Raw genomic sequence first — 27,601 nt, 5'->3', positions numbered from 1 at the left:
GTCGGAATGCCTTTCTAAATATGTACTCGACGTGAAACTTGGAGAAATTAGCCGTATTGCCATTTAAGTCAATGGAAAAAGTTTCCCCGCTATTGGCTTGAGGATGTGGAGGGAAACGTAAATTTCTTCTTCGATGAGTCCAAATGAGCTATCTTGACAGGTAATACCCGAGAAAGTTAATGATCTCCACGGGTCTCTATTGCTGAGAGGCCACTAAAATACACTGAAGTCGAGATTAATAGTGTAAGTTTCATCATAATTCGATTTCAAATCAAGAAGCATTCTTATGGCCGTAGTAAAATAAGAGTTTAAAAGTGCACCAATTACCATACAATGAGTATGGATGTACTAAAATGTAGTCAGAAAGTGTAAGTTACATTTTTCGCATTTCATTGCGAGCATGTATGCTGATCTCTAGAAGAAATCTTTATCACTACGTTGGGCGTGAGGGTGTGCCATGTTACGCCTAGGTTTTAAGCGCCTAAGCAAATAATTAAGATCTTCTTTGATGCCGTATTTCCCTTGAAATTCTTACAGCTTTAACATCAAAGGTCGATTATATCCGATTGATAATTAGCTCAATTAACCATGCTGATCTTATTTTAATTCACTAACTTTATGTTTTGCCTTGGAAATATCGATGATGTATACCATTATTTGAGTTGTATGAGACAAAATATTGCGTCATTATTCATATTATATTTATTACCCCGAAAAATTCTGCCGTACTCATTGCTCTCGCTAACAAGAGGATTACGTCATTGAAAAACGATCGCATGAACACTTATTAATACTGCATCTTCGAAAGTTCACCCAGTTTAATGAGTTAACTCAACGTCGACCTCCAAACTGCCGTTTCTCTCTTCTTTTGTGAACCGTTAACTCACCATAGACCCAGATGTAGTATGCATGACTCGTATCTGTGTGGTTCGGTGTCGCAAAGTGCACTCCAGTCATACCCGCTCCCTCATATTCCGCACGCTCAATATTATTTGTTGCTTCAAAATTCATGTCTAGAGTTCAGTATTGTCTCGTCAAATTTCATGAAGCATTTCGTGCCAAAAAATCTCATTGAAAATGGCTTGAAACTTAAAATAAGCTTCTTGTGCGCTCTGTTTTGTTATTTTAATTGCATTTTCGTCCTAATGTGAAAAGAATCGGTAAAATAATTATAATCCGGCAAACATCTTTGGATCATAAGCGTTGTTAAGTTATATCAGTCATGAACCTAAAATCGCCACCCAGATCTATCAGGGGACTTTGATGAATGTCTTGGTTTGATGCTAACGACAATTTTTTTTCCAACCAAGCTCTTTATTTTTCAAATTAAAGAGCTTACCTCATTCTGTCCACTGTTTTAATTATTGTTTCATTTCCTGTGTGTGGGTTTACAGTCACAGTTCATCTATTTTCACGAAACCTCGCAAAATATCTTTGGATTGTTTTTAAATTCTTCCAAAAATTCCACTGATGTTCGCTATTCGAATATGCTTTTGCTCTGGCGTAAGCAAGCAGGGCACCCATTTTGGCACAAAGCTTTTTCATGTCAAATTCATTGTGTAAAATGAAATGTGCTAACTCAGTTGGAATGCCAACGGCCTATTCCAACTCGCGCGCTTGGGTCTATTATTGAAAATAAAATCATGAACTTTATCGATGATTAATAGCGTGACAGCTGTTTCCGTCCCTCCAGGACATGGTGTGTCTACAATGCTTTTTTGCCACGCTTGATCTCGTTGGGCCAAAGCCTAACGGCGTCGCAAGAAGGACGAGTCCACCAATGTAGAAGAAATTCTTTCTTGGATTGTCTTTGCTGTTTTCCCTTCCAAAAGGAAGGGCTCGATCGCACCTTGAATCCCTCGTCCGTCCATTTTGGACTGACATTCTACACACTTTTCTTTTAACTACTCCCAACTAGTATTGTTGGACTAGCATCTAACGATTGTATAATCAACGATAGGGATGAAAATGAATGGTGATACCTGCATACATATGTAGAGCTCTTACAGCATCTATTAGTATGCGAAAGAAGTAACTGATAAGAAATTCCTCGTACTTGGCGGCCACCCGTATCGTCTGAAAAAAATCAAAATTAGAATGGCTCAGTTTTATCCGAGGATGTTTTTGATGGAAGGGTATTCTCTATCTTTGCTTAGTGTATTTTAAACACATTTCCTCTCCCCATCGATAATGCCGATGACTTCCCATTTATGAGAATGACAGAATGCGTTCATGTCTGGGCAGTAATTGGATGACATTCTTTGGTGTTTTCCATTAGGATTTGTGAGACAGCCTTTCTGGAAGATTATTCACACTGTCAAAACTGTACATTATTTAATCTCAATCACCTAAAAATATCTCAATGGAAAACGGTCATCTATATGAAAAGGATCAATGTCAATTAGAAAACATGATACATTTCTTTGGAGGAGGGAGTTGGCGATAGGGACGTTGAGTAAGGATGTTAAAAAAGGACTCATCAAAACATTGATATGGAGCGTAGTAAGGTACGGCGGGGAAACGTGGTCACTGAAGCAGGAGGATAGAAGTAGATTGAGAGCTTTTCAAATGTGGATGTGGAGAAGGATAGTGAAGGTGAAATGGACCGAAAGGAAAACAAATGAGGAAGTACAAGGTATGGTGGGCGAGGAGAAGGGTTTGTTGAAAGAAATCCTATGGAAGCAGGAAAAATGGATGAAGGGCGAATTGATCGGCAGTGGAATGTTGAAGACTGTGATAGAGGGGAGAATGTTAGGCAAACGAGGAGAGGGCAGGAAAAGGTTAGGAATGTTGGGCGGGATGAAGGAAGCACACAAAGATGAAGAGGGACTTGATGTACAGTAGGTTGCTGGATTGTGTTTTGTCAGGAGTCACAACATATTTATTTGGTAGTTGTGACCATCCAAAACCTACCTTAACCGGTAGATTAATCAATAATAATAATAATATTTCTTTTCTTTTTTTATTGGTAAATCTTTAGTTGTTTGTGTCGAAATATTCGGCAAATAATTTCTTTACGTGCAAAATGTTAGAGTTGCCTTTTAATGAGGGTTTGGTGTACTGAATATGTGAACTTGTTTAACAAATTTCATTGACTCTATTCCTGCTGAACTGTCTTATTGTATTTTCTTTGTTGAGTCCGCTTGGAATATCTATGCTAGTTTTCGTACATGCTTGTGTTGAATATTGATGTTCTTATTGGTTAGTGATTTCATTTTTTTTTCTTTTTTGTCTTTTCAGGAAGCTCAAAAGCTGTTCTCGTGTCCAACTGGTATGTACCATATTTACGGAGCTAGAGACGCTCTTGGTTTTTGGGGAACTCTAAATCTTTCTTGGCCTAATTTTATCCCTTCGATAACCGCCTTACCAGTTTACTATCCAAACTTAGCTGGATTGGGTTGAGTCATATCTCTCGTTCAAGACAGCTTCAAACGAAGCAAGTGACTATCCTCGGTATTTTGTTCAACTCAGAATTTGAATATTTCTGCGATGGATCCGTTTGTGACATCCGTTCTCGAGGCACTTCGGGAGGCACGAGATATTTCGAATACGTGCTCTTCATGTTATGTCCAACGTTGAGGTTGGCAGCCTGATTATTACACCTGATTCGTGGTAGAAACGTTAAATAATGGGATTCATTTCACTGTATTGATAGACGTGCATTACCACGCACTTTTTCTGATTCACTCGGCGCACCCGATCATTCTAAGCAATAACCTTTTCGAGAATTCTTGAAAGAGCCTCTTGGTTAAATTCAACAGTTACATTTCGATAGATGGTTGTATCCTGAAGCGAAATCCGTTGGAAGCACTGAAAGTTAAGAAACACAACACAATAAAATCAACTGCCAGGCTAGCAGATGTATTTAATCCTTTTTTCCTCGTCCAACTCGTGATCACGACGGTGTAAATAAAATAACATTCAGGGGAAAATTTTGAATTACCCGAAAACCAATGTGACTTAACTAAAATTCACAAAATTCACCAACGGTTGGCGATCTCACAACCCTCTCCTCCCACGTACCCTCGTGGCGTCTTGTGGAGTTAGATGCAAATGTAGATGGTCCGCGAGCAACCCTAGGTCCTTGTTCTTATTTTAGAATTAATATCTTTGGCGTCGATGAAAAATAAGGAGACGCCCATCGCGCATACTTGGGGGACGCAAGAGGCCGTGTAGGAAAAAAATCTCTATGAAAAACAATCATGCATGGGGGCGAGCGGGCATAGGGACTTCGTGGCAAACGCGGAGGAAAATAAGCGGCTGACAAAAACACGACGGCTCACGGGTTCTCGTGAGCCAGGAGGCCGGAGGGGTCCCTCGGAATGACGTCATCGGCCTCAAACTGGTGGTGATATCCACCCACATTCCTGCAGCTCCTCCCCCGAGAGGAGACTCATCGCGTGCATATTCCAGTGACGACGGCGCTCGTTTTGCACATCGGACTATCTCATGCGGGCTCTATGGTGCCCATTTTTGTTTTTGCACCCATTGTTGTCTTATTTTGAATTCTCTGCGCATTTTTTCCGCTCCTCTGCAAGCTTGGGAGGAATATATGGGTACATACGTATCGTTAAGGCTCTAATTATCACTGACTCAAGTGAGTTCGAATGATTATGCTTTGCATAGCAACCCCAACAATGGATTGGTTTTTCTCATCGGATCGGAAGGAGCCTCTTCCTACTTTTAAACTCACTTTCGGAGTTAAAATTGCGTTTTAAAGTGTGTATCCGCTTAGCTTATCAGTGGTAAGTTGATATGAGGATACTTTTCATCGGCCGCGTCCAAACCTTGGAGTTCCTTTACAAATTTAATTTAACTTAATATGCCTACAGGAATACCTTGAAGCAAAATATCTGTATGTGAGAGCTCGGTAGTTTATTTATCTTTAGCAGAGTGTACTAATGGGATGTTTAGGTTTATAAACAATTAAGTCCATAAAAAAAGACGGGAAAATTGTGTAAAATTCAGATACAATAATAAAAATTTAGGATTGATGGGAAAGTTTTACTTTTTAGTGGTAGTCAGCAGTCGGCGTTTATACGTGAAGGTATTAATTTGTCGTGTATTAGAGTTTCAACACAATGGCTCGTGGAAACTAGATACATAGCACCTAAAGATGAATATAAAGTGTGGTTTGGTGTTATCCCATTGTATACCCACGTTCCTTAAGTCTTTAAAAATCGAATTCAACTGCCAGCTTACGAGGGAACTCGTATAGTGAAGAGGCACACGGAAGAAATTTCTAGCCTCAAATCCTTTCTGCTGAATAATCAATCGAACGGGCTACGCGCCCCATAAGGAATCCGCCTGAGGTACTTATGTTTGACTTTTCCTCATATGATCTTTTCCCTTAGATGATCAAGGCTCTCTATTCGAGTATTTTATAAGTAAGATGATTCTAGTATCCCCTTCTTACTGAGGTGCAGGAGGAAACATATTCGCCCACGGTGCGGATGCCCCGAGACATTAATTACACATGACTTCTGTTGTTAAGAATTTTAAAATGTATAAAAAGGTATTTCATCCTCTCCATTGGTCATGGACTTGACCTGTTCCTACCCTCGCACATCTTCTATTCTAGTAAAGGTTCAATCTCTCGGCCTCAAGAGGTGTAAACGGTATAGAAAGTACATGTTATGCATATTTATCAGGCGGTACAATGAGGTGAGTATAGTAACCTTAGTCATGAAAGAACCTTCACGCAACCAATGCGCTGAGAATTTATAGATAAACTGTTGCTGCCGAAGTGGAAAAGACTGACTTTAATTGCTCTAGACGGAGATTACCAAGGTTTTCTGGACAATGGTGGAAGACGTTTTCAAAGCAAAGCATATATCCTTACAGAGTCAATCATTGCTTACAATATTTGTTATTTATATACTGAAATATTTGTCGTTTATAACTATATTTGAATTATTTATTCATATATAATATCGCTGATTAAAAAACGTAGTTTTCAAGTTTTAAATGCATATTCCCGCTCCAATAGAAATTTTTCCAATTGGACTTGGGTTCCTCTTATGATTTATCAAATGGACTGAAAGTGGATGAGAGTGACAAGTTCTCGGCTTTGTCCTTATATCGCCTAGGCAACGGAAAACGGGAGAAAAAGTTGTGGAAGTGAGAGGGCTTCAATATATTTGGCATCGAATTGGAAAGCTATCGTATATCTGGAGTATTTGTCGGTCAGATTATGGCAAATAATTTCAAAGTTTAATATAGTAAAGGTTCTAACTTCATGGGTTTCACGCACCCAAAACTTGGTTGCTTGGGATCATGAATTTATTCCAGTGTAATCCTTAGCTGGGATTCCATTAAATATAAAATCATCCAACTAGGTGAAGGTTTTAGTGTGGTTTAAAGGCTGATTTTAGGTTAATTATACCACATGAAAGACCCCTCTTGCCGTCTGGCTTTTCTCAGTCGTTATTCCTGTTTATAAAGTAAAAGCAATTTTGAAGGGGTGTTTAGTTTAAGTATCTTGAAAGAACTTAAGAATATTATGGAATTAGAAGGTTGATAGCGTTTTTTTTATCCATCCGTGCCTCATGACTTCACATACGCAATAAAAACTACTTCATCCTTAATAGCTTGCATGCTTTGATGCCTCCCATAGTTTATTTCCCGTAATGTGTTCCTGGCCTTCCTTTTTAATTTTTCACTTTCCCCAAGTTATTCCTTCAATTATAATACTCTTCATATTACTATTAATGACTAATATTTAAAAATATAGGGATCAACACTTTCCTTTACTTCTGCCTCAGTGTTTTTCAAAAGATTCTCTTTCTAGCTTCTTTGAAAAAATTCTGTAGTAAGCATTGGGTCTCTCCATGTTATCTTTATCATTGCTTTGCAGTATCAAATTTCTATCACTGCTTATCTTATTTGAATCGCTGATGCACTACACCACTCGCAGACCATGAAAAGTGAAGTAAATATTTGTGATAGTGGTAATAGAAGCGAATCCCTACTTTAAATCGCGCAGTTGTCAAGGTCTGTGTCGTTTGCTTTTATTATTGGATTGTCATGAGAGAAAACCTTTGTTTACGCCATGTCATTTACTAACAGGCTTCATCGTTCTCTGATCAAGCAGTAAAGCCCTCCACTTTCTTTGGTTTGCCTATCCTTAATTTATTTGAACTTTTTTATTCATTCAATCGATTACATGCAATAATCATTGTGTACGTGTATGCACTTAAACAGTGCACATTGACTAATTTTCTTTCCTTTGAGATAGATACCTGCTGATTACTCACTCTGATTATATAGGGTGAACTTTTATGCATTTTTTATTCAGGGAAGATTTCAAAAAATACTTATGACTGTTAAATATTTTATCAATGCCATTATTTTGCAGAACCTGCTGAGTTCTAAAACAAAAGCTCTCTTATTCACCCATGCAAGATATCACCCACAGAAAAATGTTTGATGCGCAGTATGCAATATTACCAATATTATATATATATATATATATATATATATATATATATATATATATATATATATATATATATATATAATTTATTTCCCTCCACTTTATTAGAAATATATTTTTTGGTATGCAATAATGCTACGCCCGAATCACATTTCATGCATGAATTTTAGAATTTCTTAAAATATGTTCCTGGGGATTTTAAAACAAAATCCATCCCCCTTATTTTAGTAGGTTTCCCTTAAGTATCTAAGTGTTGTAACAATATTCTGCATTACTTATATTTTTGTTATAATAATCATTATTTTTTCATGAAATGTTTTCAAAATGAATGAGGTTGCTTGTTATCAATGTTAATTTAATGCCAAACTGTCATGTCCTAGGATAAACGATCATAGTGACTTCATGATTACCTCGGAGATAATAATATCGCAGTCTTGAAGCCGCAGTTTGACCTTAGTTTATTCTTTCATCGTCGATTTATTCCGTCTTTCTTACTCCTGCGACGATTCCTGGGCGTGAGTCGTCCAATTTGTTGATATTCATCTATTTCCTCACTTATTAATTGCAAAAGATGCTCTGGCATTGACAACAAGCATTACCGTATTTAATGTTCAATCGTCAAATACTTCGACGCCTGGCTTCGACGTGAAAACGGGAGAGAAAAATGTCCATGATAATTTTTACTCGATTAGGGCGACTCGTGGGATCTACGATTGGAAAAATAATTTGATAATTGTGAGGCTCGGTAAATTTTGCTTACAATAATATCGGGAGTCACGCATGTTTAAGCATGGTGGAAGATGTTTTCTCCGACTGGTCAAATTGATACCTATCAAGAAATCTGTGAGTGGTGAGAGAGTTCTCATTGTTTCGGCGATTATCCGTTTCCCACTCTAAATACTCCGATCCAATTCCGAATCCCCCTCGTTTCCCTACGGCTGGCGCCCGCTCCATTGTTGGCACTCTCTCTCTCTCCCCCAACCCCCTCCGTCTCCCGCCCGACCACCGACAACCCCCACCCGCCCACGGCTCCCTTCGCACACCTCGCCGTGCTTCGGAGGAATATAGATCGGGTGAAAGTGCCGGCGGAAACTTGAATGAGCCGCCCGGCGACTGTATGCAAATTCCATTTTTAATTGTAACAATGAGGATTTACTTTTCCGCCGCAATGACGACGGAAACGAATTTTATGGGTCGTATCGTAACTTCCCTTTCCACCTCTTCGCCACGGCGTGGAAATTTAGCACCTTCTCCTTGGGAGTGGCCGGCGCGGTGCTGACACGTCCTCTCTCGATCCCCTTACTTCCTTCCCTGCTTTCGTATGGAGCCTTTTTCGCTAGACGTCGTCTGATGATTTTTTTATAGGGAGTTTTTTTTAAACGTGACTAAAAAATCGTGATTACGCGTGCCATATTATTTAGCCGTAATTCGTGGATCGGATTTCTGTGGTGGTCGGTGGTGGTGGAAATTCCATGAGAGCTACGAGTATGTTATTCTGTTCTGCTCTCACTTGCCACTCGGAAAGACCTCTTAACTACAGCATACTATCCATTTCCTCGGAGGTCGTTTCGCTAAAGAGTAGGCTGATGTCGTCTCCGGTTTGCTCTCCAATTTCCCACCCCTCCTTAGTTCCTATCTCCTTGGGGCCCATCCCAGATATCATCCAGTCGAGAATTGAACGGAATACGCACAGGGAAAATCCTCTTGGTTAATGAATAGCTGCCTTGAGAGAATGCAAAGCATCGCACAATTATTACACAGCCAAGGATGGATGACGCTGGTGACTCGGAACACTTGACAATAGGTAAAACTTATTGCACCGTATAAGATAAAATATATCGTTCGTACTGTTCACTTATTTATTAGAACTTACAGCAATCGTTTCAACGTCCGTACGTCGTCCTTCGTTAAACTTATCTTGGGCTGGAGTTCATGTGCGTGTATGTATATTCACTAACGATGACGCCTAGAAGCTGAAACACGTGTTTTTAGTTCTATTAAGCAAGCGGCCGTTACAAATGGTGTCATTTATTTTATGCATTAAATTGTAACCGCGTTAAACACGTTTGGGTTAATACTGATCACATCACGAGGATTTACACTAGACTCGATGCATTGGCTCAATACGTCGGCAGGTCCGACATTGACGACAAAATATCATCGAATCGATGCATTCTAGAGTTCATTCATTTTGCAGTCAGTCCACGACCATGACACCCAGTGAGTGAAACGCCAAAAAATTAATAAAGTCTTCCCTTCGCAGAATTCTTCAGTAGTTTAATTTTACTTGCCATAGTTTAATGGTGCCCCTAACGTACCCTGACGTGCGCTCAGGTGGAGGCCTGTGGGATATTACGTAAATTTTGATGCAAGTTTACCTAAATTTTATCATAAAGTGCCCTCAAAAATTTCTTTCGTCTTAAACATGGTTGCACGTCACTCGGCATCCTTGGGTATTCACCATTCTCCATATTTAGTCACTGGCGTCACGGCTGTCGAGAGTTGCAGAGCGGCCGCGACGTCGTCCCCGTCCTCCTCCCACACCCGCCGGCACAGCCACTCCTCTCCGCCTTCACCTCCGCACACCTCCCCATCCGCCATTTGCCTCCCCCGTCCTCGCAGCATTTGTGTTTCGGGGAATTTCCCGGTTTTTCGCCTTCCTTCCACTTGCTGGCCCGTTTTCCGCTTGGAAATAAAATTTCTTTAGAGTTACATTTTGCCTTTTTTCTGCTGTCAATGCTTTATTCGGCAATCATGCATGTGCGCTCATTTACAGAAAGTTATTTAATCCTTGCAAGTAGTTACCACTGATTTTAAATCAAGAGATTTCCTCTTTCGTTTTCAATGATTCTGTAGCCATTCTGTGAAATAGTCATGTGTCATTCTTGTGCCCGGATCTGGTTGTTTAGTGAGGGTCGTTTTTGTGCTTGTCGTTCTTGTTTGCGAGCATATTCGTGCGCTCTCTTAATTGGGATGTATCAGCTTAAATACAATGGCATTCATTTTGGAATTGTTCTAATTGGAGAAATTCTTTTAAGTTCTTAAAAGAAACAGATAAATCAATCGGAATGTTTGTTACGTAGACGAGGGTAGAGCTCACCGTCTTTGCACAATCCCCTGAAAAATTCAGACGTAAATTTAGGGGATAGTTCCTTTGCTTGTACCACCTGAGGTTTCCCTTGGAGAAAGGCCTTTTACCAAGAAACGCATAGCTTGTGTGAAGCTAGTGGTGTCCGGAGCCGTCGCCGGGATTTGAGTCTGGCACCCTCCGGTCAGTAGCCAGACGCTCAGGCCTGTCGATTCCCTCGTTGTCCGAAGTGTTAATAAAGTGTATCTACGGTCAATATTGAAAAACTCCTGAAGTGGTTACTTAACAAAAGAGAGATTATTACTGGTTGTTAAAAGCTCAGTTTTCCGAGAAGAGATTAGGAGAATTTTTATTTCTCCAAGAAATTTTACAATAAGCATTTTTAATGATTCATGGTAACCCTCAAATCTTAGCACCAAAGATTAGTGAAAATATTGGGAGATGCAAGAAATTCTAATGCATCAACGGAGGTATTAAACCTAGCGTAAAATTCGAATTCCTAGAGCTCCTAAAAATAATTGGCCGAATATAATTGTTCTAAGCATTTGCAGTGGTTCCGTAATACTTTTTACTTAAATCTTCACGCTACAAACGTGGTAGTGAGCAATTCCCAAAAGTTATCTTTGCTCACCATTCGCAAAAAAATTGGGATTTTAATTCTGGGTTGATTCGAGATGAAATTGCTCATTAAATAACCCGCTCCTGTCGCCGTAAATTAATGCCTTCCTATTTCTTAGATTAATTTTCTCTGTAGCACACATTTTCTCCTGTGTGTATATAGTGTCGGCTACACCTCTTTTGAAGGTTGATCAAGAGTTGCGAAAGAGCTCCGATCCAGCATCATAATGATTAGAAAAACTTATTGGCCTACGTTCGCCGCGTGCCATGATTCAGGGTCTGAATGGTGTCGATTTCCATTTAAATTCCATTTCCATTCCGGTATCCATCTTCTTCGTACACGGTTTTAGTATTCTCAAGGGAAGTCGTCCTGTGCATGGGACGATTTCGATTTCAAATATGGCGAAATGCCTTACCTGATTAATTCTTTTGTGTTAAATACTAGCCTTATATCCCAGCCAATGTGTGCTCCATGAAATTTGACTCGTCATAATTGTTGGCTGCTTCATCCATGTAGTTACACAGATTTGATGGGGGTTTCCTTCCTAGTTAAATAGAGTAACACCTTCAACGCTCGCGTTTCTTTCCCCGAATAGTTTTGTTTTGAGCCATGTAATTTTATTAAATTGCGGAACCATTGTTTGTTTTCCATTTGAAATGGCGGATGGTCGTCGCCGTGCTTATTATGCCCCAGAGGAGCGAATGAAAACGATCAAGGGAAAGTAGAGACTCATTCGCATCTCGCGTGGGACTGCAGCGTGAATACGATGTAAGGCCGTGCGACGGTTATAACAATGAAGATTTCCGAATGCTTGGGTTGCGCTATCTCGTTGACGGATTCCCATAAAATGGCGTAACGCAAAGCGTGACGTCTTACACGAGAGGCAGACCGGCATGCCAGTCGAAGCCCTCGTCATGAATCCTAGAAAAAGAATGTATAGTCGAAGCAGAACTGTTATTATGGAAGAACTAGAATCAATCCAGATATCGGCCAAAAAATAAACCTATTTGAATTTCTGTCCATGCTTCTATGAAATAAATATTGGTTTTAATCGTGGCTGTGAAACTCATCTCCACGCACTATCAAGTTGTAATATTCATTTGCATCGACAACTCTTCGGTGTAGAGCGTGTATAATAATGTAGTTCGTTTATTATAGGCATTCATTCGGGACTAAAACGGTTTCTGTCATTTCTCAGTGGAGGAGGTAAACACCTTTTAGCTCGAAAAGTGATTAGCAAATAATACGTTCGTATTCCCCAATTTGTTCGTTTTACTCTTGGAAAATGATCTTTTGAACGGAAACATTTCGTAATATTCAGCGATACACCATTTCTTAAACGAGTGAGAAACAATTATTTATGGCTTTGATATAATCTCTTGATTCATTAAACTATTAAAATCATCCAAACGGGTATTTCTCTCTTGAGCGTATTCATTTCTTTCTCCCATCCACGTGAAGTCGTATCTAAGGCATAACAGGGAACTTAGATACGGTAAACTCAAAACTAAATGAAACTAGTGTTATAATTCAAGAATAGCTCTTGCTTAAACCCTTTGATTTCGTGGCATATAACAGGACTGAACCAACCATTTCCGAATTTCGAAAACGGTAGTTAAGTTCAGTGAGATGGATTTATAACGGTAAAAACATCCACCTTTTCTTTGAAGATTCAGATTAGATGCTTGCACTTCATTTCAATACTTATAACCCAAGTAGTAATTCTCTCAAGGCACATGATAGTATGTATTTCTGCCATGATTAATTATTTTGAACTTTGATTATGGCCCAAATAACCTCCTAGGGGTCTACTCAATTAGTTTCTGCTTCCTTGTATTGTTTTGTCGTTGAGGATACGAAATCGGCCTTCTGAGCGGAGAATGCGCATACCAATTAGAACTCCGCCATCACTCCAAAAGCGGAGAAATTTCCATTATCCAGAGAACTAATTGAAACTGGGCGAGGAAGGAATATGTACAAGTTTGCGTATCGATCAATCATTTTCCGTAAAATTTGACTGTTTGGAAGTAATGTTTTGGAATTTATTTTGGAAGAACTAATTTTTTGTCAAGGCGTTTCAATAAATTACGAGAATCTCTCGTTGCTCATTTTATCCATCGCCATTTACTTTACAGCTGTATTGATTTAAAATTTGCCAGCTACAAAGTTTTATAGCTTTATTGTTCATAAATATCTGTTGTGATAATTGTCATATTTAAATTCACGATCATCCCATCCGTCGGGGATAATAAGGTGTTTTAACATCCATGCGTAAGTATCTGTCAAAGCGTCAGCCCAGAACTTAGATCCTTCTGCAGCATGCACTTAATATTCTGTGTGGTTTGGTATGCTCATCACCTTGGGTTGCGTTAATTTTCAGGAAGCTGGTAGGTCGTAACAGGGACTCAGAGCCCAACGACTTGTATTTCTTGAATGGGTTGCTGAATGTGTGTCATTACTCATTTTCACTAAGCCTCTTGAAATAAATCCTGCAGCACATAAGTAATTGCGGAAGGCACCATGGTTCCTCACGGACCTACTTAGCACAGCCGATATAATCTTAATTTATATTTATTTTGTTTTACAATACTACGAGTATCAAATTAGTATGGTGAGAGTTCTGTGTGCAGTTTGATTTCATATCTTCTTGAATTATCACCGCGCTTTATTTACAAATAATGTAATTGTTGTGAATGGTACTTCGGTTCATGGCCAAACGGAAATAATATTAGATAGGCGAGTTGACTACCTGCCTATCTAATCTCATTGAAACTGTAAAAAATGTGAAGTAGAAATTACATTTTTCTTGCTTTACAGCCTCGAGAATACGCATAAATACCCACTCTTTTCAATTGCTGAACTGAGTATTCCGTTGAGTAACGTGCTCCGGCTAGTAAAAAGCTCACATGTTCGAATTATGTCGCGACGTGTAATTCTTTTGCCTTATCGATTTTATCGAGTTGAGTTTACGGTGAATCCCTTAGGTGTTCCGTTATCTCATTAATTCAGTCACCACAGCTTGTCGAATTTCATGCCTTTTTATGTTGTGAAGTATTCGCAGATCGTGTAATAACCCTATTGTGAACATTGGGTCTACTATAAAGTACGGCAACAATATTAGCTTCGTAAGCTATCGAGGGATGGAATTTCCATAGCCAAGTGGATAATTTACCAGGTGTGTTAACGCGGCAATATGACCCCCCTGATTGAATGATTGAATTGTTCCTGGTGTTCCTTATCCCTCCATCTTTTTCAAGCTGAACATTTACGAGATTAGATGTAGCACGTGGAGCAGTTGTCGAATCTCCATGACAAGCCGAAATGAATGACTCGCCCCATCCCTACCTCTACATACTCGGGCTGATTGCAAAGCGATAACTTTTCCAAATAGCGTTCCAATTGTTACCAGAAAACCTTGGCCTACTTCCTCACCATGGATGGTTGAGTTTACGCGATTGGGAGGGAAGGAAGGTCTTGAGATGCTGAGTGGAATGGAAGTACATGCCTGCGGTGCCCAGCTGCCTTACGTATTTTTTTCATCCCCAACGCTTCCCGAGGACGACCATAGGCATTAGAGCGCATGCGTGTGACTGGAAGCTACCATGCGTCCAGCCATCAAAGGGGTCATTGCCTTCTTATGTCCATGTCCCTTTCAGTTCCCCGCCCTGCCTCCATCTCTCATTTTCTGCTCCCGCGCCTTTCTTTCTCTGCATCTCAAAGCGTTTCGGCGTGCATGACCCATATGCACAGCGATGGCACTGAGTTGATTTACGTGATTGTTTCGGTAAACTTACATTCCGTCCATGCGTGTTTCTTGTCATCATGAAAGTCCCACGTAATACCGTAATATGCATAGGGAGGAAAAAAGCTATTAAAAGTGACCTCTTCCGTGTTCTTGATACTACGAAATTCATATTTTGGTACTTGACGATGGCATTGTGACGAGATTGTCAAGGTTGCGTCACAATCCCACAGTTTGGAAGGTCTAATTACTCATTCATCCCACCCCTTGCAGTGCGGTACTCACCCACTAGATGAAGAATAGATTACCATTTCATCGGATGAAATCTCGAGCTAACATTCCTATTAAGCCTACTAATGCTATTTATGCTCCAAAAAGGCCCATGTGATGCCGTTCGTTTGTCGTCGCCCAATACTTTCCTCTTATCTCGGACGCTTGGCTCTCCCTGCGACTCGGAAACAACGTACGCACTGACTACATTCCATCGACCTCCAAGAGAGGCCCTTGAGGACCGGTCCTGCTGGCGTGGCCGTTACCCGACGCCATTTGCCTGCCGTCGGCGGCCTCGAGACCTTCGGCCCAGATTTAGGGCGAGGGTCGAAGGGTCTCCCCCATCCCCTGCCACCATTCCAGCCGCAGCCAAATGCAGCCCGACGATCTTGCCCCCATTTCCTCGGCCCATCCCTCCCCCTCTGCAGAAATCAACCCCCACTCGGCATCAAGTTCGAATTTTAGGGAGTGTAGTTCCGGCGTCACTCTGGGTAGATTGATTGCAATCGTTGGGTCACATCTGGTGAGGCTGACGATGATGGTTTGCATCGGCATGAATCCCCCTCCCGGGTGACCTCTAAGTTTTCAGAGAAATGCTGTCCAGGTCAAGAGTAGTTTAAAGGTTTTATCACTTGAACCACCTCTGGTATAGGGGCTGGCTCTGAGGAAAAGGTTAACTCGAATCCCGCCAGTAGTATAAACTTGTTCGTAGCCGCTAAATGGTCAATATTTTGTTATAATGGTTATGCCCTCAAATCGAAAAATCCCATTTATTTTTAAATGTTCATCAAAGCATCTCCAGAGACTTTTCTTCCTTGGAATCTTCAATGACTGCGCACTCCTCTCCTCACTTTAGTTTGCCTGTAATTCTTACTTATACGAGTAAGTATGTTGGACATGATTTCTTACTGGAGTGGCTGGTATCTTCAGTAAAAATTTTATTTAAATTATGAAATAATTCCCCGATTAAAAAATTTGATTCAACATAACAACGTAATATTTTCATTTTCGTGAACAAAACGCACATTGTCCCACGTTAGTTTGTGAAATAGTTGTGCTTGAAGTTCCTTATATTCGAATTTGTCGTCAAGAGGCAAATGGCACCTTTGATCAAATATAGTGGGGTATTTATTACTGTAAAGCTAAATTTCAAGTTAGCTGCTATTTATTAGCTGTCAAATTACATTTAGTATGTTGTATTTTTTATAATTGAACAAGGCAAAAGGATCGTGTTTTAGGACTAACTTCCTTTATATATTGACAAAAAAAGACTTTGGTGACAGATGTTTACTAGAAATGACTATTACTTTCCTCTCAAACACAGCTTACTTTTAGAAGTCCAGTTTCACCGGACTCCATGGAAGTGATTGGTTTTTTATAAATTATTTTTCAGCAGTGTGATATCGTCACTAAATGAAATGATACTATCATACATTCAGTAATCACCAATCAATAAGATTATTTTATAATATTTTCGTAAATTCGACATAAAATCAAGAATAGTGTATTTACATCCCTAGTGAATAACAAACCAGTTAAAGCCGTCGCATGTTATGCTGTGACATGCGGTGAACATTTTTGCACCGTGGACATCGAAGCCGCACTCGCGGTGCGCCATTTGTCTCATTATTTTTTCATGACAGGGAGAAACGATAAGACTTCTAGCTCCCTGGGTGAATCCATGCTTCACGATAAATCGGTCTTCATTATCATTTTTTGCAGCAAATCGGAAAACAGCGTAGTTGGCCATTTACATCGGATTATTAAATAAGACAGCAAGGACAATCTCACACGCCCAAGTCGTATCTGTAGGAACTCACCTGGGTGGGAATCGAACTCGCGACCTCTGGTTCATCAAGTTATGGTTACCCCACCGTCATGGAGGCTGGCATTTTCCCGTCCCCGCATGTTACTGTGAAATGGCCAAGGTCAAATTGAGTCGGACGAAAGTAGATAAATGAAAAAAGTGAGAACTTGAAGAAATCGATGACTTCCTTATGTCATAGTTTTCGATGTAGCTCTTGTTCCCATTGCCTCTGTCCAATCCAAAGTCATAAGGCACTAACGGAAAAGAATATTTAATCTTTGTTTCGACTAGTTCCCGAGTTATGCGGGTTTGTTACCAGCAGCCTTTCCCATTATTAACTCAAGCTATATTATTTTCATAGTTACCTTTCTGTAGGAGAAGTTAATCTCTTTACTGATCGTTTAGCATAAATTCATCTCGGTATTAATTCGGGGCATTGCGTTATGTTTAATTATTCCATAAACTTACAGTATCCCATAAAATATATATAAATCACCCAGGTTTCGATGCGCAAGGTTTCTTTTTCATCACATTAAAAACCTCGAAGTTCTGTTTAGTTACTGTAAATATTTTTGGAACTTTCCGAGTACTCCATTGTTTTGAATCAGTTTTAGGATGGACGACCAGATCCATGAAGTCCGATCTCCAAACTCTGCTAGGTATCTAACGCCCTCAAATGTGATACCAGCTTTGTACCGTGTGACAAGACGCTTTGGCTCTCAGATGCCAAGAAGAAAATTCGATAATGTTATGTTGTTTTTCAGTTATCCTAGGTACTTGCATAGGATTTAATCGGTTTATGTAATTACCTGATGTTCGAGAACATTAATGTTGTGTATTTCAGGGCGTTCACTGCCATGAGAATTTCATTCTATGGTCCAGTCTGTCTGACCTGTCGCATTATTTTTTGCTCTTCGTGAAGCTTTTCATCTACATGAAGGAAGTTCTCTAAGCAGTGCATATATTTACGAAGTGTTGTGAAAATTTGTTTATTTCAATTTTGGTCTTGAGAATAAAGGCGAAGAGAACGCGACTAAACACGAAGAAATATTGATAGGGTAACCGTGAAATCCATTCATAGTTAAATACTAGCAATAGCATTTCTCTTTCATTTTTGGTAGGACTACGGAAAAATATTAATCACACGTTGTGATAAACAACGGAATTTCAGTTTGGATAACATTTCAAGAAATTTCAAGCGCAAGAGACACGGCTGGAGCTCAGGCACCAGTCTCCTCAAACACGTAGTTTCATGAATTCCAAGTGAACTAGCAGCTATGTAATTTAATTTGCTTCATCTGTACCTAGTCTGCAAATGAAACCCTCTGTGATTCAATGATTTGCACCCACCCTCGACCGATCAGTGACAAGCTCATACCCTCGAGTAATTCATTAACTTCTTAATGCCGTTCTTTGGCGCATCGGAATTCGGGAAAGAGGAATTTAGAACCTGATTATTCAATGCCAAGAGGAAACTAAATACCTGAGAATGTTTTAGGTAGTTCAAGCATTAAATTCTTTCCGTCTGTGGCTCCCCTCTTTCAACTTCTTTTATTCGTTTTTATTCCCCTGGCCGACTGAGACTACCTCTGACCATCGATCTGCGAGGCGATGAATCAATGGTGTTTTGGTGCAGGGGTGAGGGTAATGAACCTTCATCACGCCCGAGGCATTTGCTCAACGGATCGATCGAGTGAACCTATGGAATTCTTTACCCGGCAGCTACTTCGAATTTTGCATTCGTTGATGATCTCCAGAGTGCAAGAATGTTCAATTGACTTTAGTTCAGAGAAATCATTTCCTCTGCCGGAAGACTTGAATACAAATCATTGATGTACTAGAATCAAACTTAGGTACTTGATAGGGCTCTTTTTGAGGATGAGAGAAGACCCTTTTTCACTCATCGGCAGTGATTTCATTCCGGTGCTTACAGTTGAAACTCAGGAAATAAACGCTCGTGCGACAGAGGAAGGGCTGGGTTGAAAAGATTTGATAAAATGAATATGCTCTCTCAATGAAACGCTTCCTTGTGGAACTTAAAAATCTCTCGATCCAGTTGGTGGAATAATTCTTCCTGTTAAGGCTGTCCCTATCAGTAGACACCTGGCTCCAGTGGTGGCAAACCCTAACTAATGAGAATGAGTTCCACCATGTGATTTTCATGCGCTTTACTGAGTCCCTTCCGTGCAATGACTCTCAGCGTTCGCGGCGGAAAAAAGGAATTTGAACTGAAATGGATGCGCTCCACGTCTCATGATATTATTACGTTCACCTCTTCCAAGTGAGTGCCTACGATTGAGCGCGTTGCGTCAGTCCCCCCCCCCCGGTCTCCCCTCCGCTCTTTAAGTGCTTTTGTCAAAATTGAAATAACTGTATACACGGAATGGCACGGGATACATTTTTTAACTTTTCCTTATGGCCATAATTATGGTGCCTTTGCCTCAAGTGGTGCGGCGTGAGAGACGACTTTTTTGCCGACCTAAGCTAGTTGCTTACATCATATTTGGTTTAACGGTATTTTCACAGAAGCTATAATATTGACACTATCGCGTTCCCAAAAATATTGCGTACTCAGGGGGTATCGACTTACGATAGGTTTGAGATGGTGATGGCGTTGCAAGCGTTCTCAAGCGGACGCATAAGAACGTCCGTAGCGTTTGAATAAGTTCAATGGAAATGTCTCATTTATTTCCTTTCATTATTTCTAAGCCGACAATTGTAGAATTCATTACGGATCAATACTTTCAGTCGTTAAATTATTTTTCAACTTCGCAGGATTCTTCACAATCGCGAAGAATTTCGTTTGGGAATGAATTAATATTTTACATGTTTAGGTCGTATAATCAGCTCAAATACGTGGTATTTAGGAAATTTTCTACTTCAATCAACAGCATGTTCCATCTTTTTTGCATGATTTTATTTTATGTCTAGATATTACCGGTTAAAAATTAAAATGGATCAATATAGCCGATGGCTTTCCACCTTTTTTCCCAGCCTCAGCTAAAGTTGGCATGCGTGCATGCTACTGTTGTTTCTATTTGTGAATACTTAAATTGAATTTCTGTCCCAAATGTAGCTTTTTGAGCAGCAGAAATTGATATTAAAATATAAAAGCAATCAACAATGTGGTGTTCCACTTCTAAGTTTTTATTTGCCACGTGGATTCCATGACGTAAATCATTCTAAGGTTTCCCTATGTGCCGCACTAATTCCAAGTTTCAACTAAAACAAATAAAAGCGCTAACTAATTGGCGATTCCGTATTACTTTGGTCAAAGCTGCAATATATGTACATATATGCTCAATCGTGAGCTGCTCAAGCATGGAGCATTATATGCTTCGGCGTGGAAGCCTTCACTCTCCCGCGCAACTCCGCTGCTTTTGCGAATGCTGAAGCCCACCTTCGCCTCCCTCCAGTGCCCCCGCGAGAGCACGTCACTGTGAATAAGCGGGAGGGCAGCCGATGTTTCCCTAGTTCCCTTCCTCTTCATGGTGGAGATCTCCCATCATACAAAAATCCCGTTGCCTCAACGGTGCATGGGAGGAGGCTTCCTCGCCCTCCACCTTCCCATCCCATCCCAAAAGGAAACTTTCGACTGGCCATCCGCGCCGGCCACTCAAGTCAGTCGCTTCCTTTTTAACGCCTCGCTTCGCGGACGAAAATTCCAAAACTTGACCCCCCCCACTCCTTCCCTCCCCCACCCCGCCTCATTTCTCTCCTCTGGAATGGCCACACATTTTGCACTCACTTGCACTGACCGTGCGGGCGTCGTAACGACCGCGGATGCGAGGTAAAACCACGTACTCATTCTTTTGCGTAATTTAGTCGATCAATTCAAACAGGTAGCAGTATCCGTCCTTAGTCTGAGCTGCCGGTGACTCCTCTTGACCGAACCTTGTCTCCCGTTACTCGCCTAAAGGCTCCCTCCGGTTCGTGGGGTGGGTTCAGATTGAGACTTCCAATCCCCTTCATAGACCCCTCTCCATTCCTTGCCCAATCCTCTCGCCACCCCTCCCCCTCTTCTCTGCCTTCCCCTCGTTTCCGCTTCGCAAATGAAGTCTCTTTGGAGAATTTTCCACCAATCAACGGGCAAACAAGTGACGTCGTGTCGTTTCCCTTCAGTGGGAATGTTAGGAATGCTGGAGGAAAATTTCAAGAGCTGTTTATGGGTGCGCTCAGAAATGAATAGCAAAATCCCTGGAGGTTATACCAATTCCTCATTAACGAGCGTGTGATAGACGCACATTTTGCCAACTTATATGTCTTCAGATGAATTTCATTCAGCTCTCATTGCGTGTAAAAATAATTGGCAACCAGTTACATTTCATGATATTTGCAAACATATCTCGGCAGTCTCTCCGAAAAACTACTAACTTTTTTTCGAACTAAGTAAAGCTAATTCGTGAGTAAATATATATGTATTGTCAGCAATGCTTCCGGTGCAAATATTCCCTCAACATCAGTTGAAAATTATTCTCTATATTCCTGGGAAATCGCAGGTGGAAATGAGAAAGGAATTGACCCCCCCCCTGCTTAGTGTGTGAACTTCACATGCTGTTGAGCTTAGTAAATAGTGCGCTTTACTCTCAACTATCAAACCAATCTTCGGGTCGATTACAATGATTTTTGTTTGGGCTGGCTCCTTTGTATTGTATTTTCCCCGTCAACAAAACCGTTTATCACCCCAAGCTCACGATCGCGTAACAGTTTTATTCCAACTGATAGGCAGAATAAAACTCAGTTTGATCTCGTTTTTGGCCGTGTTGATGAATTTCATGAAAACCATCGCCAAACTGGGTATTAATTTCTTCACGATTCCCTGTTAATCATGTCAAAAAAATATAGGACACTGCCTCAGGCTGAACTATGTGGAGTTCCTCCATTTTGCAACGAATGATAAAAGAATCTCTGAAATTCCACAATTCACAATTTTTCATCGCACAACCATGGTTTCGCCACCACGCAGCATCATCACCTGATTTTTCCTTTGCTATTCCTTGCAAATCCAAAATTCAGATAGTTATGCTTCGTTTTTGTAAGTTTTATAACGTAATACTTAATTCGTAAAATTCGCCTCGTAGGTCAGTGCGTTGCATTCAATATCTTTCCTTTTTGTCCCAACCTTGATCCATAGGGCAACCATTCGCTTTTCGAAGTGTGGCGTCCACTTTAATTGTGTTTTCATAACACCCAAGATCCATTTGATTCGTTCTTACAAATATCACGCATTTATTCATACGTATATTATTCTTTAAGGCTACAATAGAACGTCAAGATGGCCATGCTAGGACAAGTGTCATCAAAAACAATTAGTAGCTACAAAATAAACTAAAATCACACCATAAGAGTCATAGCAGTATTAATTCATAGCTAAATAAATGTCGGTTAAAAAATTATCATTAACACAGATATTCATAGAACGGAGGGTAATCAATCGTTAATGTAACTGGAGTAGGTGAAGATGCCATGCTTTTCCACAGCCATTTTTGCGTTGTACCTTTTGTAATTGTTCACAAGTTTGTGGTTGCGAATTTTGAGCAGGATTTGAGAATAATCTTCCGTTCTTTCACGAGATTTTAATTACGTTTGACTTCCCATAATAAGCCCAAATTGTTGTCCTTTCAGATTTACCCTTGTTCCCCTGAACGCTGGTCCTTTCAGTGGAGGGTCAGATTTTATTTTCTGTTGTTAATTGCGATTTCAAGACCTGGTAAAAACCGAGACTATGGTAGAAACGATTTAGATGAAATTAGTGGCACGCGAATGGATGAGGAGATAAGCTACAAAAAGTACCTAATCAGGTCCCAAACACCTGGGGTATAACTCGGGAAAAAGGCGGCATTCTATGACGGTTAAATGCAAAAAACTCTGTGCTGATTGCCAATGGGAAGTTTTCCTCGAGGTAAGTAGTTCCCATGACGAGTGGTGGGAGAATATTGACCTTTGGTTTCTTTTCCTCTCCCACCGTCTCTTCACTCGTATGAAATAATCTCGTGTTGTAATTAACGAGTAGCCCCAACGTATTAGTTCGAATTTTTGTAAAAAAAATTTTGTTTTTCAAACAGCGAATGAAACTTCCTAACCAATCGTACGGTAATAGTTTTGATTACGGAACTATGTAAGCGAGTGAATGGGAAGGAAGAAGTGAAAAAGCAATCATCATACAAAAAAAAAGTCGTCGCATGACTCGCGGTTTTTTCATGAATACTACTGTTTGGATGATTTATCACAATTAGCTTTTAATTTTTTGAATTCGTGAATCACATGTGTGATTGAGTTTGTTTCATCAACACCAAGTGCGAATTTATCTTTCTATAAATTGTAATTGAATGAAACAATTTTTTGGGATCAATATTACTCGGAAATAAACCTTCGAAAATTCTAATATGAGCACGTTATTTCCAGAACAGAATATGTCATTTGATATTCCAACTAGAACCCTCAACCGTTTCACAGTTAAGCGTTGAGTTCGCCTTGTGCTAACCCTATGACGCGTAAAATTCACACATTCAGAGTAGTCTACCAAATCGGCTCACTATTTGATAATTTCAAGCTAAATTGGCATATTCGTTGAAGTGGTCCAATTGCACTTGCAAGCTTTTCTTGCTCTTTAGTTATTGGTGTAAGGTTAGTGGTTAATATGTTATAAATATGATAGGTGGATAGTTATCATGAATTCCATGCTTGGTTTTTATGTATTCCTAGCATCTTCTCGCTCTAGCTTTTATTGGTTATTAATTCGAATTTATCTGGAGACTAAAATTAAATTCCCGTTCAAATAACGGCTCTTTCATGCCAAAAAATCGGGCCACTTTCTTATGCAGCTAGTATTTTATAAGCGACATTATTCATTATATCGGTATTTCCAATGTAGAAAACAAGTTGTCGTCTTTCCTGTTCAAGGATAGTTTTTAGGGCCGTGAAATGAGAGGTTAAAGCGCTCAGGCCGGCACTTGAGATCCAGTTAACTCAACCTTGGAATAAGCAGGTACGTGGGCGCCGGCTGGAGCCTTGCCATATTTTCCCCTCCTCGCTTTCCTCGGTACCCACGCAGCCAATACTTTTAGAATTTCAAGTCTCAATGAAATAAAATCCGAAAACCAGTTCTCGGAATGCATGATAGTTTAAAAATTAACATCAACTAATTGATTTTGGGATGCGGTGTGCTGTTAACTCTGTCAGGATTAGCGCTAGCTATTCCGTGAACTCGACGCCAATTACTGATTTTTATTCACGAATAATAGTCTCATCCCGAGCAAGAGCATCGAAATGATACGGTGACTCATGAGATACATTATCAAACTGAGGACACGGGTTTGATTCCTAAACCCCACCCCCACGTCTTTGCCCGTAAAATGAGACCTTTAAACGGTGACCCGCGGGCGGATATCGTTAAGAGTGGGCGAACTTCGACACTGGCGTTGTCTCCGCCCTTCATCCCAACGTGCTACCTTGCTTAAATCACACATTTACCCTATATGTTTGGTAAGGCTTTCCCCAACGATCTACGTAATTAATAAGCTGAGAGGTGAGCTTGCATCTTCCGAAACTTTTATGATTTAATCCCATTGGTAGGTCTCGCAAATAAACGTGCGCATACAAGCATGCATATGTTAATGAGAGATCGTAGGTGCCTACTTTTAAAATACTGACTACCATATTCCTTTATAAATAACGTCGCAGTTATTCATGAACCATAACGCCCTCCCGTGAAATGCAAGAATAAATGGTGTATCTCGTGTGTTTTTATATCTCATTTTATATATATATATATATATATATATATATATATATATATATATATATATATATATATCTTCGTTTTTCATGGGCGTTGCCTCATCATGGTCACATATTTTTGCTTTAATAATTTTAATCTATTGTGTAGAAATGTCCGTACGATGAGCACTTCGTCATTGAAATGGAAAGCATTATCTTCGGAAGAAAAATTAGGTTATTTTTTGGAAAAAAACGCAAATTTCTTTTATACAAATTTATTTCGGAAATAGCAGGAATAGTGGCGTGGCATCCTGTATTGCTCTCTTGAACACCGAGCATTGAATGGCAGTTCACATTTTTTTTGAGGGGCGGGTGGGGTTTTATTTCGTAAGAAATTGTCTCTTTGAACCACAATGCGTTGTCTCTCAATCACATGTTACTGCCTTAGGTTCCAACGCATTGCATTTGTACGGTTCACGATTTTGCGGTTTCGAAAAGCTTCCTCTCTCTCTCTATATCCATCGGTCTCCTTGGGCGTCGTATTAAGCCACACCCAGTGGAATAGCGGCCTTCGGCGTCACTCATTTGTCCTCACCTTAGCAAATCAATTTTGTACAGAGAAAATGGTTGCGTCGTGACTCATGAAGTGTTGAGACACGAATCCTTACTGAGCAGTATTTTTTTATCAATGAAATCGTCTGTTTTTCCAAACTTAAATAATTGCATTTATTTCCGTTTGGCAGTGGCATTATAGTTTCCTTCGCTCATTTCTCCCCTCATCAATTGTCATAAGCTTGACGTGTACCCAACACGTGAGGTACTACGGAATAAATGTAGTAATTCAGAATGATATAGTTCACTTTTATGTCATCATACAATATGGGTGGTGTTTCTTGATTTAATCCGTGAACTCACATCCTCACTGTTTTTTTTGCACATTTCTTGCTCCATTCATTAAATTATATATATATATATATATATATATATATATATATATATATATATATATATATATATATATGCATGCTGGTCGCAGTAGTCTAGGGGGTAGAGCATTGGACTACTGACTAGAGGGTTCGATTCCTGGGCAAGCCCCTCTGGCCACCTGCAGCTCCACCCAAGCTATGTAATTTTTCGGGTACCAGATCTTCCTGGGAAACCATAACCGGCACAGGGAAAGGAACTGGCTCCCCAACCCTGATGTGTGAATTTCACATGCCGTTCGGCTTAGTACTTGTTGAACTCTACCATCATCTACCAAACCGACCTTCAGGTTGATTACTGTGTTTATGGTTTATATATAAATATAACTAACAAAATCACATGCAATGTCATACATATCATTCTGAAGCAATATACTATATGGTCATAGAATATGACCCTGAAATGCTAGTATGTCTCACCCTTTATACTCCTTTTTTAATCCATCGATGGCGATTTCCTATTATAAAAGCTATTGCTTCTGGTGGTTCCCTCCACTCTTCACTTCAAGTTGGCACCTCGAGGCACCACACCTTTATAAGAGATGTGGAGGAAATTGGAAATGGATGCCAACACATTAGGCATCCTCATTTTTAAGAAAATTGCGGCGTTAATTGACGAATTGTAACTGATGGTATAGAGTTTACGACGCCGATATCATATCGCACCTTAATCTGAAATTCTAGGTAAAACATTCATTGATGTTCGTACTTGAAACATGAAACGTTGTTACGCACCCATGGCCTTCGGGTTCCCCTCCTAGCGCGTTAGCCACCACATCATTCGGTTGGGTAAGACCGCTGACCGCTACCAGTTAGTGACCCATATGCACTGTCATTTATCTGTCTGCCACATGTATGCTAGGTTCGGTATATCTAATTTCCTTGATTCAATGAGGATGTGATTATTAGGTTTAATGAAGTTTAATGTGAATTTATTGAAGTGAGTTGATGATAATCGCTATAACTTATTCAAGTATAAGCCCATTGTATGCTCAAAATTTGTCAAAACATGGGATACAATCAATTTTGCTACCTTTTTTGGCTATTTGCATGAAAATATCATTATTCTGTATCTATGCGCCTCTACAGAGTGAATAAAAATATTGAAGTTATTTCGGCCTTTGGGCCGAAAATTATCCGTAAAACATTCAAATAAAGTGAGATCTCTATGTATTGCTTGCACTTACTACTGGGGTTAATATATTTGATTGCTTACTTTTTTAGCACGAATTTAATACCAAAATACACTAATTTTAGGTTAAATACCTAAATACTATGTGACTTAACAAATTTTTAACCCAAATCCTCTTTTTTTGCCGATCGCGCTAGGCATGCAAAATTTTTACATTCCGAATCTCCACACGCTAACGTACACTGGCGTGCATGACTACATGTTACTTTCTGTTGTGGGATACCCACATTATTTTTTAAGAAGAGAACTCCCCTCTTTATTATCAGTGATACTATACGCACTGGCTTAAACCCCCGGAGTTAGTCGCTAATCACTCCGGCAGCCCCTCGTTCGGAGGCATTCTGTCCTGAGGAAGCCGCGCTAAATATGCTCTTTGGGTACAATATTCGGTTCGAGCTTTAGCATACCTAAATATGACCCTTATTTGTATTCGCCTTGCTATTTTTCTTTTCCTATTCCACTCCCTCTAACGTTTTTTTTTCTTTGAACAGGTTGGGAACTACGAGGTCTTTACTGTTACAAATTCTTCAGTATACGACATTCATGGGATAAAGCTGCTGAGCTCTGCAGAAGGTGAGTACCGAAATTTCTTCATTGAAATTTTTTCTTACTGAATTAGTGTTATGCATAGCTATGTATCGTAAAAGTTAAATGAAAATAAAATTTCCCGCCTTTTGCTTATTGATAGCCATTGATGTGGATGATGAAATCGGAACGATTAGAAATCAATTTAACATCTCAACTTC

General features: G+C 40.0%; 1 protein-coding gene across 3 annotated transcripts in view; it reads left to right on the top strand.

Moving 5' to 3' along the window:
- Window positions 1-27,601, top strand: part of uif (sushi, von Willebrand factor type A, EGF and pentraxin domain-containing protein uif) — a 132,820-nt gene that overhangs the window by 46,953 nt on the left and 58,266 nt on the right. For all 3 annotated transcript variants that reach the window (XM_071583205.1, XM_071583206.1, XM_071583204.1), the window contains exons 3-4: window positions 3,241-3,271; window positions 27,347-27,428. In XM_071583205.1, coding sequence (XP_071439306.1) covers window positions 3,241-3,271; window positions 27,347-27,428 — 113 coding nt within the window. The remainder of the gene's footprint in view (window positions 1-3,240; window positions 3,272-27,346; window positions 27,429-27,601) is intronic.

The sequence above is a fragment of the Hetaerina americana genome, unplaced genomic scaffold (assembly GCF_022747635.1).
Source record: "Hetaerina americana unplaced genomic scaffold, ioHetAmer1.1.p SCAF_13, whole genome shotgun sequence".
Classification (NCBI taxonomy): Eukaryota; Metazoa; Arthropoda; class Insecta; order Odonata; family Calopterygidae; genus Hetaerina; species Hetaerina americana.
The sequence above is the reverse complement of the archived record's forward strand: the minus strand, read 5'-3'. Positions and strand labels throughout refer to the sequence as shown.